Source organism: Podarcis muralis, chromosome 1 (assembly GCF_964188315.1).
Source record: "Podarcis muralis chromosome 1, rPodMur119.hap1.1, whole genome shotgun sequence".
Taxonomy (NCBI): Eukaryota; Metazoa; Chordata; class Lepidosauria; order Squamata; family Lacertidae; genus Podarcis; species Podarcis muralis.
The window spans coordinates 85,461,524-85,472,183 of NC_135655.1; the positions used below are offsets into that span (position 1 = coordinate 85,461,524).

Genomic DNA, 10,660 nt, shown 5'->3' on the forward strand with positions numbered 1-10,660 from the left:
CAGCAGACATACACCCTGAAATCACCTTGCGTGTGTTGTGTTTGTGTGTGTCTGTCCCCTCCGCCTAGTTATGACACCTTTTGGGCCTCTCCTCAGGTGTTAACATTTGCCATCTGGAGGACATAAGTTCCACAACACCTGAGCTTCACATTTATTCATTTTCAAGAGTTGCATTGTAGGAGTTATGTTGGGTCGCTCTTTATTTTCTTTACAAAAAGGTGGCCTCACTGAGGTGGACATGTGGATGGCATCATCCTCATGATTATCTCATCCCGCCTAAACAAATCCATGCATGCAAACAACCCTTTTCCTGGGGAAGCCATATGCAAAGCGGTCTCGGGGTTTGTTCAACGTCAGGATATAAGAGCTTGCACGTTCTTAAGGGCTGCGTCCGGATCCGCCTTGTATAGCATGAAGTGGCCTTGGACTTGCGCGGCACTGATCTGATCAGAGGCAGACACGGCCTGTTTGGCAAACTCCTCGGCCGCAGCTGCTGGCTGGTCTGGGTAGAACCTCTGGAACATGCGCCCGAGCTGCCACTCTGAGCAGTACCCCACATACTGCTTCAGGTCCACCCGGCCAGGGCGAACTAGGGCTGGATCGAGCCTGCAGGTAAAGAGGAGAAGACAAATGAGGCTCAGCAAATGCTCAGGTGGGAAATATGGTTCTCTATGCTCCTCTCACTTGGGGTATCACCTCCTTGTTCTCTCTCCAACCCCAAGAAGATACAGGGCTAGGGGAATCTTCTCTCCCCTTTATTTTTTTGAGCTACTCTCTAAAAGAATATAAAGTAACAGTGCCTTGTGATTTAACTGCACCCACGTCTTGCTGCACTCACCCATCATGCACCTCTTTCTCCATACCTGCCAAGTTACCCATCCCCTCCTACAATCTCAGAGGAGCCTGCATGGAACCAGGAACAGTAAACAAGGACAGAACCAGATCTTCAGCTTCTGTGTTAAATGCTGGAAACCAGCATGACCAAAGGAGGCAGAAGTCCATATGTATATATACCCCAGACCACTCCCTAACAAGCATGACCCCAGCGTTACCCAAAACCTTACCCAGCCAGTTTTAACTGGCTGACCCTGTCTGCTGAGCATTTGCTCTTCTACCCTACACATGACTCCTTCAGCACCAGGCTACATGGCTGGCAGAGTCCTGTGCTTGTGGGAGAGGATGTGTCACAGGTCTTGGAGACTACAAGAGCCCCAAGATAAGATTCTCTTCCGTCTTCTCCTATAGTATCATCTTCTGGAACAGGAAGTGTGTCTTCATTCCTGCCGCCTTCCTCCTTTTTATACTTAAAATAGTTACCAGCTGGTCCCCAGAAAGGCAGACTTTGCCTCATAAAGACAGCACTTCCAAGGGCTGGGACACAAACTGCCCTCCTCTGTTACTCACTGCAATCTCCTTCTTGACTGAGTTACAAGGAAGCTCATGGAGTTGCCTTGTGTGAGCTAGGGATGGACGGATCAGTTTATTTGGGGTCCATGTCCAAAGTGTTACAGGTGTTAAGTCTCCTCTGTTGCTTTTCCACTTTAAGATCTGTATTTTTTTTATTTAAAAAATCCATACAAAAATTCGTATTTAAAAATGCATTTTATTATAAATGCATATTTAAATAGTATTTATCGCAGGGTATGCATCTCTAAATGCATTTCCTCCTAAAAATAATAATAAATCTTAATGCATTTTGGGAACCAAGGACAGTATTGCAAAATTTGGGGGAGTGGGGAAGCTGAAGGATAATTGTGAATTCGTTTGGGAGGTACAAATTTGGCTAGCTTGCTTGAAAATGCAAACAAAACAAAACTCTCCTCCACCCCTAGCTTGTCCTCACCTCAAAAACACCAATGGAGACATCTTAGGCACTGTGTTACTTGAGGAATCCTTGGTCCCACCAAGGGAAGTGAACCCTTTGGATCGAAGTGGCCTACCACCAAAGGGACTCCATTTGCAGGCTTCCTCCCAGCCACTGAGCGGTGAAGTAGGCTGATTTGCTGGAATACTGGTCCTTCGTGTGTGTGTGTGTGTGTGTGTGTGTGTGTGTGTGTAGCTGTTTCCCTGGCAAAACAACAGTCCTGCTCCTGTCTGCGTTTGGGCTACCGAGGGATTCAAAAACCTGCCTCAGGGGATACCTAGCTTCTCCTCGTGGCATGCTTTGGCACCGAATGTGAGAGGGTTGAGTGGAATGGGTTGGGCGAGGTTATCATGGTGTTAGTGTCCTCACCACATGCCGGCTGGTGGTTTCAATGTGTCACCAGTGTGGGACTTCATGTTGTGAGGGGAAGGTGATGAAGGAATTTCTCTATGGGAATGTCAGTTGTTGCTACATTGTCTCCTCCCCCTCCCCCTTTCCCCTTCCTGCTTCTGTTACAACAGTTTTGATTTAGCTGCTGGAGGAACGTAGAATCCTAAACCACTGTAGACTCCAGCCTATCAGCCACTACCTTCCTTGGGTGCCATTAAATGATCCTTCCCAAGCAAAAGGTTATCTTCTGCAGCTAACAACCTCTCTATCTGCCCCATTTTCTGTGCAACGCTTCTGACCTGTCCACATGATTGGTGGTCATGAATACAATCCTTGCTTCGGAGGAAGCCACACCATCCAACGCGTTGAGAAGGCCACTGAAAGTCAGGCGTCCCATGCCTTGGTATGCGCTGGGGTCTAGAGGGAAACACAGCGGCACAGAGACAGCTCAGAGGGAGACACTATAGGTACAGTTGTGACCAAGGGCTGCCCAAATTCTGTCTAGGTTTATAGCCTTCCAGGGGAAGGGCAACAATCCCACTGTTGTGGTCTTATGTCACAGTAGTACCAGCTTTATGTTCCCTGCCTGATGTGCAGTGGCTTGCAAAATGTTCCTGACACCCTGCTGTCCAAATAGATACATGAAGGGGTCAGAGAAAATCATGCCACCTGGTGGCAAAATGCAAGTCGATAGAAAGCAGGACAATAAACAGTCAGGATCCTATGTCCAAAGAAGGCTGGCAAAAAGAAGTGCCTCTAGGATCTCTGCTGGCGAATCTCTTCCACAGTGCAAAAACTGTAAACTTGTCCCCAAGAGCCTGTCTTGTTTCAAGTCTCTCTTTGTATATGGATAACTGAATTGGAATAGGTGTCACATTAAAGCCTGCAGATAATTATTTATCATTATATTTATTCAATCTATTGGTAGCTTGCTACGTAAAAAGTATCGAAGTAACTCACAAAGTTTTAAAGACATAAAGCAAAAACAAAAACAAAAAAACCACTCAATAAGAAGAAAAGAGAGCAATACATTGCATTTAAAAAGAAACTGTACCAAAATCCAGAGAACAGACACAGTAAAGCAGCCGGGGGAAAAACATGGCAGCAAAGCATACCATCCAGCAAATCATCACCACCATCTGTCAAATACCTGAGTTAAGTTTTTACCTGGTGCCAAAAGAATTTTAATGATAGCCCCAAGAGGACCCCACTGTGAAGAGCATTCCACAAGTGGGGAGCCCTGACTGGAACACGCTCTTCCTTGTCACCACACTCCAGACCTCCCTCAGAGTGGACACCAGTAGAGGATCAAAAAATGAAGGGTCTGGGTAGGTTTTTAAGGGAAGACATTTTCCAAAAGGCATTGGTGTCCTGAGTCATTGACCCCTCTTTGTCAGTACCAGGTCACCAACCCGAATCCCATTGCAAATTGCAGCTTGGAGGAAGGAGCTACCGTATTTTTCGCACCATAGGACGCACTTTTTCCCTCCTAAAAAGCAAGGGAAAATGTGTGTTAGTCCTATGGAGCGAATGCAGGGGGGAGGCAGGCGGGAAAAGCCCCCAAGAGCCGCACACAAGCTCTGTGCGCTCTTGCGGGCTTTTCCACAGGAGGGAGAAGGGACTGACTGGCCGCATCAGTCCCTTCTCCCACCTCCCAGGAAAGCCAGGAGAAGCCGTGCAGCCCTTTTAAAGTGCACGCGGCTTCTGCCGGTTTTGCGGGAGGTGGGGGAATTCCCCCACCTCCCAGAAAAGCCAGGAGAAGCCGCGCAGCCCCTTTAAAGAGCTCACGGCTTCTGCGGGCTTTTGCGAGAGGTGAGGGAATCCCCCCACCTCCCAGGAAAGCCAGAAGAAGCCGTGCAGCCCTTTTAAAGTGCGCGCGGCTTCTGCCGGTTTTGCGGGAGGTGGGGGAATTCCCCCACCTCCCAGAAAAGCCAGGAAAGCCCTGCGCAGCATCTCCCGGCAAGGAGAGGCTGCGCGGGGCTAAAGGGGAAGGCAAAACAGCGAGCGGGATCCATCCCGCTCGCTGCCTTGCCTTCTTCCATAGCCGCGCGCAACCCCTCCGCAAGGAGAGGCTGCGCGGGGCTAAAGGGGAAGGCAAAACAGCGAGCGGGATCCATCCCGCTCGCTGCCTTGCCTTCTTCCATAGCCGCGCGCAACCCCTCCGCAAGGAGAGGCTGCGCGGGGCTAAAGGGGAAGGCAAAACAGCGAGCGGGATCCATCCCGCTCGCTGCCTTGCCTTCTTCCATAGCCGCGCGCAACCCCTCCGCAAGGAGAGGCTGCGCGGGGCTAAAGGGGAAGGCAAAACAGCGAGCGGGATCCATCCCGCTTGCTGCCTTGGCTTCTTCCATAGCTGCTCGCAACCCCTCCGGCAGGGAGAGGTTGTGCGCACCCTGTACGCTGCTCTTTGGGGCTGGGGGGGGGGAGATTTTTTTCTTGATTTCCCCCCCTAAAAACTGGGTGCGCCCTATGGTCCGGTGCGCCCTATGGTGCGAAAAATACGGTACTATTCAGCTCTCATTCCCCCCACTCTGAATGAACAACTAGCTTGGGAAAGTTGCTGCGGTGCAGCACTTAATCAGGATGCCTCCACAGAGTTACAACACAGGGGTGATGAACGCTTGGGCCCAGCTCAGTCAGAGGCAGCAGAAAAGGGCAGCCTGGAACAAAAGAGTGGGGAGGCGCCATCTGCCTGTCACTCACTTTCGGCAGCAAGATCCCGGCTGACGAAAGCAGCATCCACGTCCTCCAGGAGGATGATGCTCTGTTGAGGAGCTACACTCAGGAGGTGGTTAAGACGATCATCAGAGAGGCTGCGGTCGCTCAGGCTCAGGAGACAGATGCTGTACTCAAGTTCTCCAGCAAGGGCTGTGCTGTGATAGACAGAGGACAATGTTTCTGCTGAAGAAAACTGTGACAACACCTTGTGCAAAGATAAGCAGGGTAAGCTGTAGGGGAGTGATTCCTGACCAGGAGCTACACAAGTGCCCAGGGAGGTACCCTCAGAGACTGTATCCATGGGCAAATCCTTTGAGAAAAGGGTTTTTTGGGGAAGGAAAGCTGAGGACATGGTACTCACATGAAACTGCTCTTTCCACAACCTGGGGGCCCGTACAGCAGGTATCCTCTCCGATAGGGGATTCCTACAGACAAAGAGGCTAGTCAAAAGGCAGAAAACTTAGCCTATTCCAACTTCTTTTGAAATCTGAGCTACCATCTCACACCCGAGAATAAGAATGAGCTGATCGATGATGCCTTGAGCTCACCCCATAGTGGCCAATTCCAGTTGCTGAGAAAGAAATATATTGCACAGGGCCCTGACAGAGTACCCAATTTCCTGCCACCCTAAAGGTTTAGGGCATCCTGAACAAAAGCACTACTTTAACCAACTTGGCAAAGAGTTGATACAAAGTATTGTGGCAAATGCCAGAAACTTAGTAAACATTTGGTTTATCAGTACTTGGCTGTGCAGAGATGAGCAAGGACAGTCTCTCTCGTAGGAAAGTAAGGGATAGTTCCTAATTCTCAAGGCCTGGGACTATGCAGGGGCTGTTGTAGAGACAGCAATGAGGTTAGAAGAGGCTTCCCACTATACAGTGGTGCCCCGCAAGACGAATGCCTCGCAAGACGAAAAACTCGCTAGACGAAAGGGTTTTCCGTTTTTTGAGTCGTTCCGCAAGACAAATTTCCCTATGGGCTTGCTTCACAAGACGAAACGTCTTGCGAGTTATTGCGAGTTTGTTTCCTTTTTCTTAAAGCCGCTAAGCCGTTAATAGCCGCTAAGCCGTTAATAGCCGCTAAGCCGCTAATAGCCGTGCTTCACAAGACGAAAAAACCGCAAGACGAAGAGACTCGCGGAACGGATCAATTTCGTCTTGCGAGGCACCACTGTACTCATGTCAGAGATGAGTTGTGAGTGCTAGTGGAGATAAGAGTCCGGGAATCCAGCCATATTTACAAGATTTTTTGCTTCTTTCGTGCTATGTACAATCAGCTTTGAAAGTCCGTTCCGGTCATGGCAAGTCAGTTGCCTCGACTAAAGTTGCTTTCAGTTTTCCCCAGCATAACCACCTCCTAAGCCCAACCCCCCTCCTTCCTCTCTTACGAGAGTGGCTTGGCCCCAGAAGTGCCTCCCCCCTCTCAGATTCATTGCCTCCTGACAGCCTGTCGTCACCTTCCTCGTCCGAGGAAGAACAGCTACTAATTAATGGAGGTTTGTCTCGATACGTTCCCATTCTCTCCCCCTTCTCTGCCTCCCATTCCCTGACAACTCATAAGAAGAGAGAGGTCCCGCTGCACTCATAAGAACAGAGAGACATCAGCACAGTTGGGAGTCCAAAGCAGGAAGAAGGTGCAGGCAGGTTGGAAATGACAGGGATGCAGAAGGCAGCAGAGATGCCTTTGGGCACAATAGCAGAGGACATTGAGAATGATAATCTGGGCTAAATAATGGGATATGCTGGCTCTGTAAGTGGCATTCCACCTGCCTTAATTTAGCTCATAAAGGAAAAGCTCAGGTTGTGAGGGTATCTGAATGTCGCTCCCTGAAAAGTAAACTCACCTCGATCAATGTACCACTTGGGGTTACCAGTGAACTCTTGCACATCCTGCACAATTCTCTCGGACACTCCTTTCTCAAGCACTACAGAGGTGAGTGGACGCCGACGTCGTGGGAAACCAAATGGCCGCCATTCAGCCCCCATGGCTGTGTACATGACCGTCTTTCCTTCTTGCTGCCTCAGAGCCAATTCTTTGGCTGCAGAGAAAGGAACAAAGCTGAGGAAAGGGAGCTAACTGCACATCTGGATACAGATGGGAAGGAGGAAGAGGGAAATCGCCTGTCTGCTAAATATAACAAAGAAGCAAGGAAGCATCACCAAAGAGAATGTGTCAGTTTGGAGGGCAGCCCCAGCTCTAAGTAGGGGTACTTAAGGAACTGGAGTTCTGTGAATTCTGATGCAGAGTGATATAATTTGTACCTCCTGGAATTAGGTGCAGAACAGAACATAACTAGTCATCAGATTTTGGCCTTCTCTAAATTTTGAAATACAGTTTTCAGTTCAAAAAATGCCCAACGGCATGAAAAATGCATAATTTGGAATAAAATACATTTAGAAGTGCATACAATGAGCTACAATTATAGCTGCTTCATAAAAATATATTTAGGTATGTATTTAAACACAATTTTTTGCATATTTATTTTTTTAAATTGCAGATTAATGCAGAAACAGGATGGAATGGACTTACTAAAGAACACATGTAAAACAAGCCTGGGTCCAGAAATAGTCTGATCTATTCATCCCTAGCACCAACATCATCATTAAATGTATTACCCACCCTTGCCAGCCTACAACCAAGGAGAGCTATTGTACCTTCCTGCAGGATGTTGAAGAAAACTTCTCGGTTGCTACCGATTGCTGTGAAGGTGACAGATTCCCAGGGGGTGCCCGTATGCAGGTCAATCATTTGTTTCTCCCGGTTCCGTTCAATGCGGATCCACTTCCTTTTATACCTGGAAGCAGAGCAGGGAACATGTGAACAGGAACTGGTGGTGGGGAGACAACTGGACGAGCAAGCATGCAATATTCATGACCACCACTTCCTTATTAGCCCTGCAATACTTCTGTCCATCCCAAAGACATTCCATGGCCTCACTTACCAAATGAAATGGTTCCCAGGGCTGGGGATAAAGTCAAACTTGGTACTGATACGGCCACTCTCATGCTGCAGGTATGAGGTCTCCACGCTCAGGTGCTGGGTGTGCTTTGCATGGTGAGAGATCCAGCTCAGCAGCCAGTGGTAACTCTTGTCCTTGCTTGGCACCTCTAGGGTGATCATACAATGCCGCCTGAAAGCCACCAAGCCAAGCTGTACCCCTTTACGGGCCAGGGCCAAGGCTGTACCTACACCCACCAGGCCAAAGCCTGCTCCGAAGTATGGATTGTCCTTCAGGGCCGAGACAAAGTCAGGAAAGGGCATTGTTGTGGGTGGGGAAATAACTCCAGTGCTAAAGAGCCATTCCCAGCAGCATTTCTTCTAAACACCATAACAACACATGGAGAGGAAGAGAAAAAACCAACAAATTAATTATGAAGTTACGGGTGGCAAATATATTGGTTACCAGAAGACAAGCTTTATTGACAAATTCTCTTTAACCCAGGTGTGGGGAACTTTGACCCTCCAGATGTTGCTGAACTACAACACCTTCCCTGGCCATTGGCTATGCTTGCTGGGGCTGATGGGAGTTGGAGTTCAGCAACATCTGGAGAGCCAAAGTCTCACCACACCTGCTTTAGCCTCTTTCATGCTACCTTATTTTAGCAAAATAAATACCCTGGCAGATCCCTCCCCACTGGAAAACCAGAATACAAGTAATTATGCATACATACTCACAAATTCAGCTTCCTTCTCTATAGTAGTTTGAAAGATTGCAAAGCAAGGCTGCCGCCATTTTGGCTTGTGTAAAGAAAACTGGATATTCACTAGCTTGCTTTTGTTGGTGTAATCTGGAAAAATTGGTGAAATTGCACTCTGTGCTTGGGCCGTGTCTTCAGCAGCCCATTCCCCATTCTGTTAAGTTAGCACACCGGCTTCACTGGGTGGCTTAAAATAGTCGAAGGCTAAATGCCTGGAGCGTCACTCATTCATCTTCTCTTTGTCTAATGTGTGTATGTGCAAAGATGGGTATAAAGCCAAGGCTGCAGCAGCATTGGCAGGAGTATGAGGTATTCACTGAGAAGAGGCTTTGCTCAGTGCAAGGTACCAGCAGAGAAGCTGAAGGTTACATGCTGTGTGGTTCCGTATAGCATGCTGAGCTTGTTAGGATTCTTGCTCTGTGCTTGCAGTCATGGGATTGTTTTATGTTACATGATGGTGTATGTTTTCATTCCACATTGTGGGAAGTGGCGGAGACAGAGCTAGCGTGGTAAAGTTTTACTTCTAATTAGTCAAAGCTTGGTTGTCGAACATAATCCATTCTGGAAGACCGTTCAACTTCCGAAACGTTCGATAACCGAGGTGTGGCTTCTGATTGGTTGCAAGAGCTTCTTGCACTTGAGCGGAAGCCGTGTCAGATGTTTGGGTTCCGAAAAACGTTCAAAAACCAGAGCATTTACTTTCAGGTTTTCAGCATTTGGAAGGTAAAACATATGATAACGGAAGTGTTTGGGAACTGAGATTTGACTGTGTAGTAGAATAGTTCATGATGTACCAGCATCTCTTAAAAGTTTATGTAGCTAGGGTGTTTATACTTATCTTAAACACAATAAACACTTTATACTTTGAATTGAACTGAATGGGGAAGAAGTCTTCTTAACCAGGAATTCTATCTGCTTTCTCCACATCATGCATAATTTTATATAACATGGTCCCCTTTACCTGTTTTTTTCCTGAACTAACATTTCCCCCCACCCCCACCATTGTAGTTCTTTATCATAGGGAAGTTGCTCAATTTGGACTGCCCTTTTCTAGCTCAAATGCTTAGGCATGCCCAATGAAGTTTTTGATTTCTTGGGCAGACCCCCTCCCCATGCTACCACAATCAAATTTTGAAAGGTCACTCAAAAGTAGCTTTTTGTGTGACCCAGAAAGCTAGCTACCGGTATTTGAGAAACATAACTCAGCAACTAGTTACTGTGCCAAATACATGGGCGCCAAATAGTAGATCAACCATGTTTTGCAGCTCATAATCACTTTGAATTTCTTCTGTTTGTGAGTTAGCATTTTGTCTGCTCTGTGGAGCTTGATGTTTATTTCCAATAGCATTTGTGGAAAGTAGAAACTGAAAAGATGCTCTCTGAACAATTTCATTACTTGTGTGTGTGTCTTTTTGGAAAGTCAGCCACAGCCCAAATGTTGGTTGCTGGTCTGGAAACATTTGCCTACCACGACTAGAGATAGGAAGATTTATAATACTTTTCTCCACACTTTTAAAAGGGGTGCGATGCTGAGGAGGAAACCTCTCTATGGGGTTAAGTCCCATTGAGTCCCGGCTGAAATGATGCAGGGTCTCAGGCTGAATTTCCTGTCTCGAAAGGAGAATCGTCTGAACCCGCCACCCTTTTCTCTCGCAGCACTTAATCGCCCCCATAGCATCAAGAGGGTCCTCTCCTTCGTGCCCCCTTCCACACGCCCGGCATAAAGGAACAACACCCGCAGACATGGACTATGGAACACGCTCTCCACGCATTAAAGTTCGCCTCCCCAATAGACCTCACCTCCGGATAGCGCCTCTCTTGCCTTGCTTTTCTCTATGGTTCTTTTGACCGGAAACAATTCTTTTCTCTACTCTATCGTCCCCTTAGATATAGAGATATGAAAATGCTAACAAAGTTATAAATGTATATTAGCATAAATATCTTTTGATGATGATTCTCTATAAATGCATAATGACAGACGTTTTGACATCTT

General features: G+C 47.6%; 1 protein-coding gene across 1 annotated transcript; it reads right to left on the minus strand.

Moving 5' to 3' along the window:
* Positions 1-137: 137 nt before the first annotated feature.
* Positions 138-10,589, minus strand: BCS1L (BCS1 ubiquinol-cytochrome c reductase complex chaperone). Its single transcript, XM_028742024.2, has 8 exons — positions 10,468-10,589; positions 7,911-8,287; positions 7,624-7,763; positions 6,813-7,007; positions 5,331-5,394; positions 4,955-5,124; positions 2,554-2,671; positions 138-606 (listed from the first exon to the last, which is right to left on the minus strand). Exons 2-8 carry the CDS (start codon positions 8,228-8,230, stop codon positions 354-356), a joined length of 1,260 nt encoding a protein of 419 aa, XP_028597857.2. The 5' UTR covers positions 8,231-8,287; positions 10,468-10,589; the 3' UTR covers positions 138-353.
* Between the last annotated feature and the right edge of the window lie 71 nt (positions 10,590-10,660).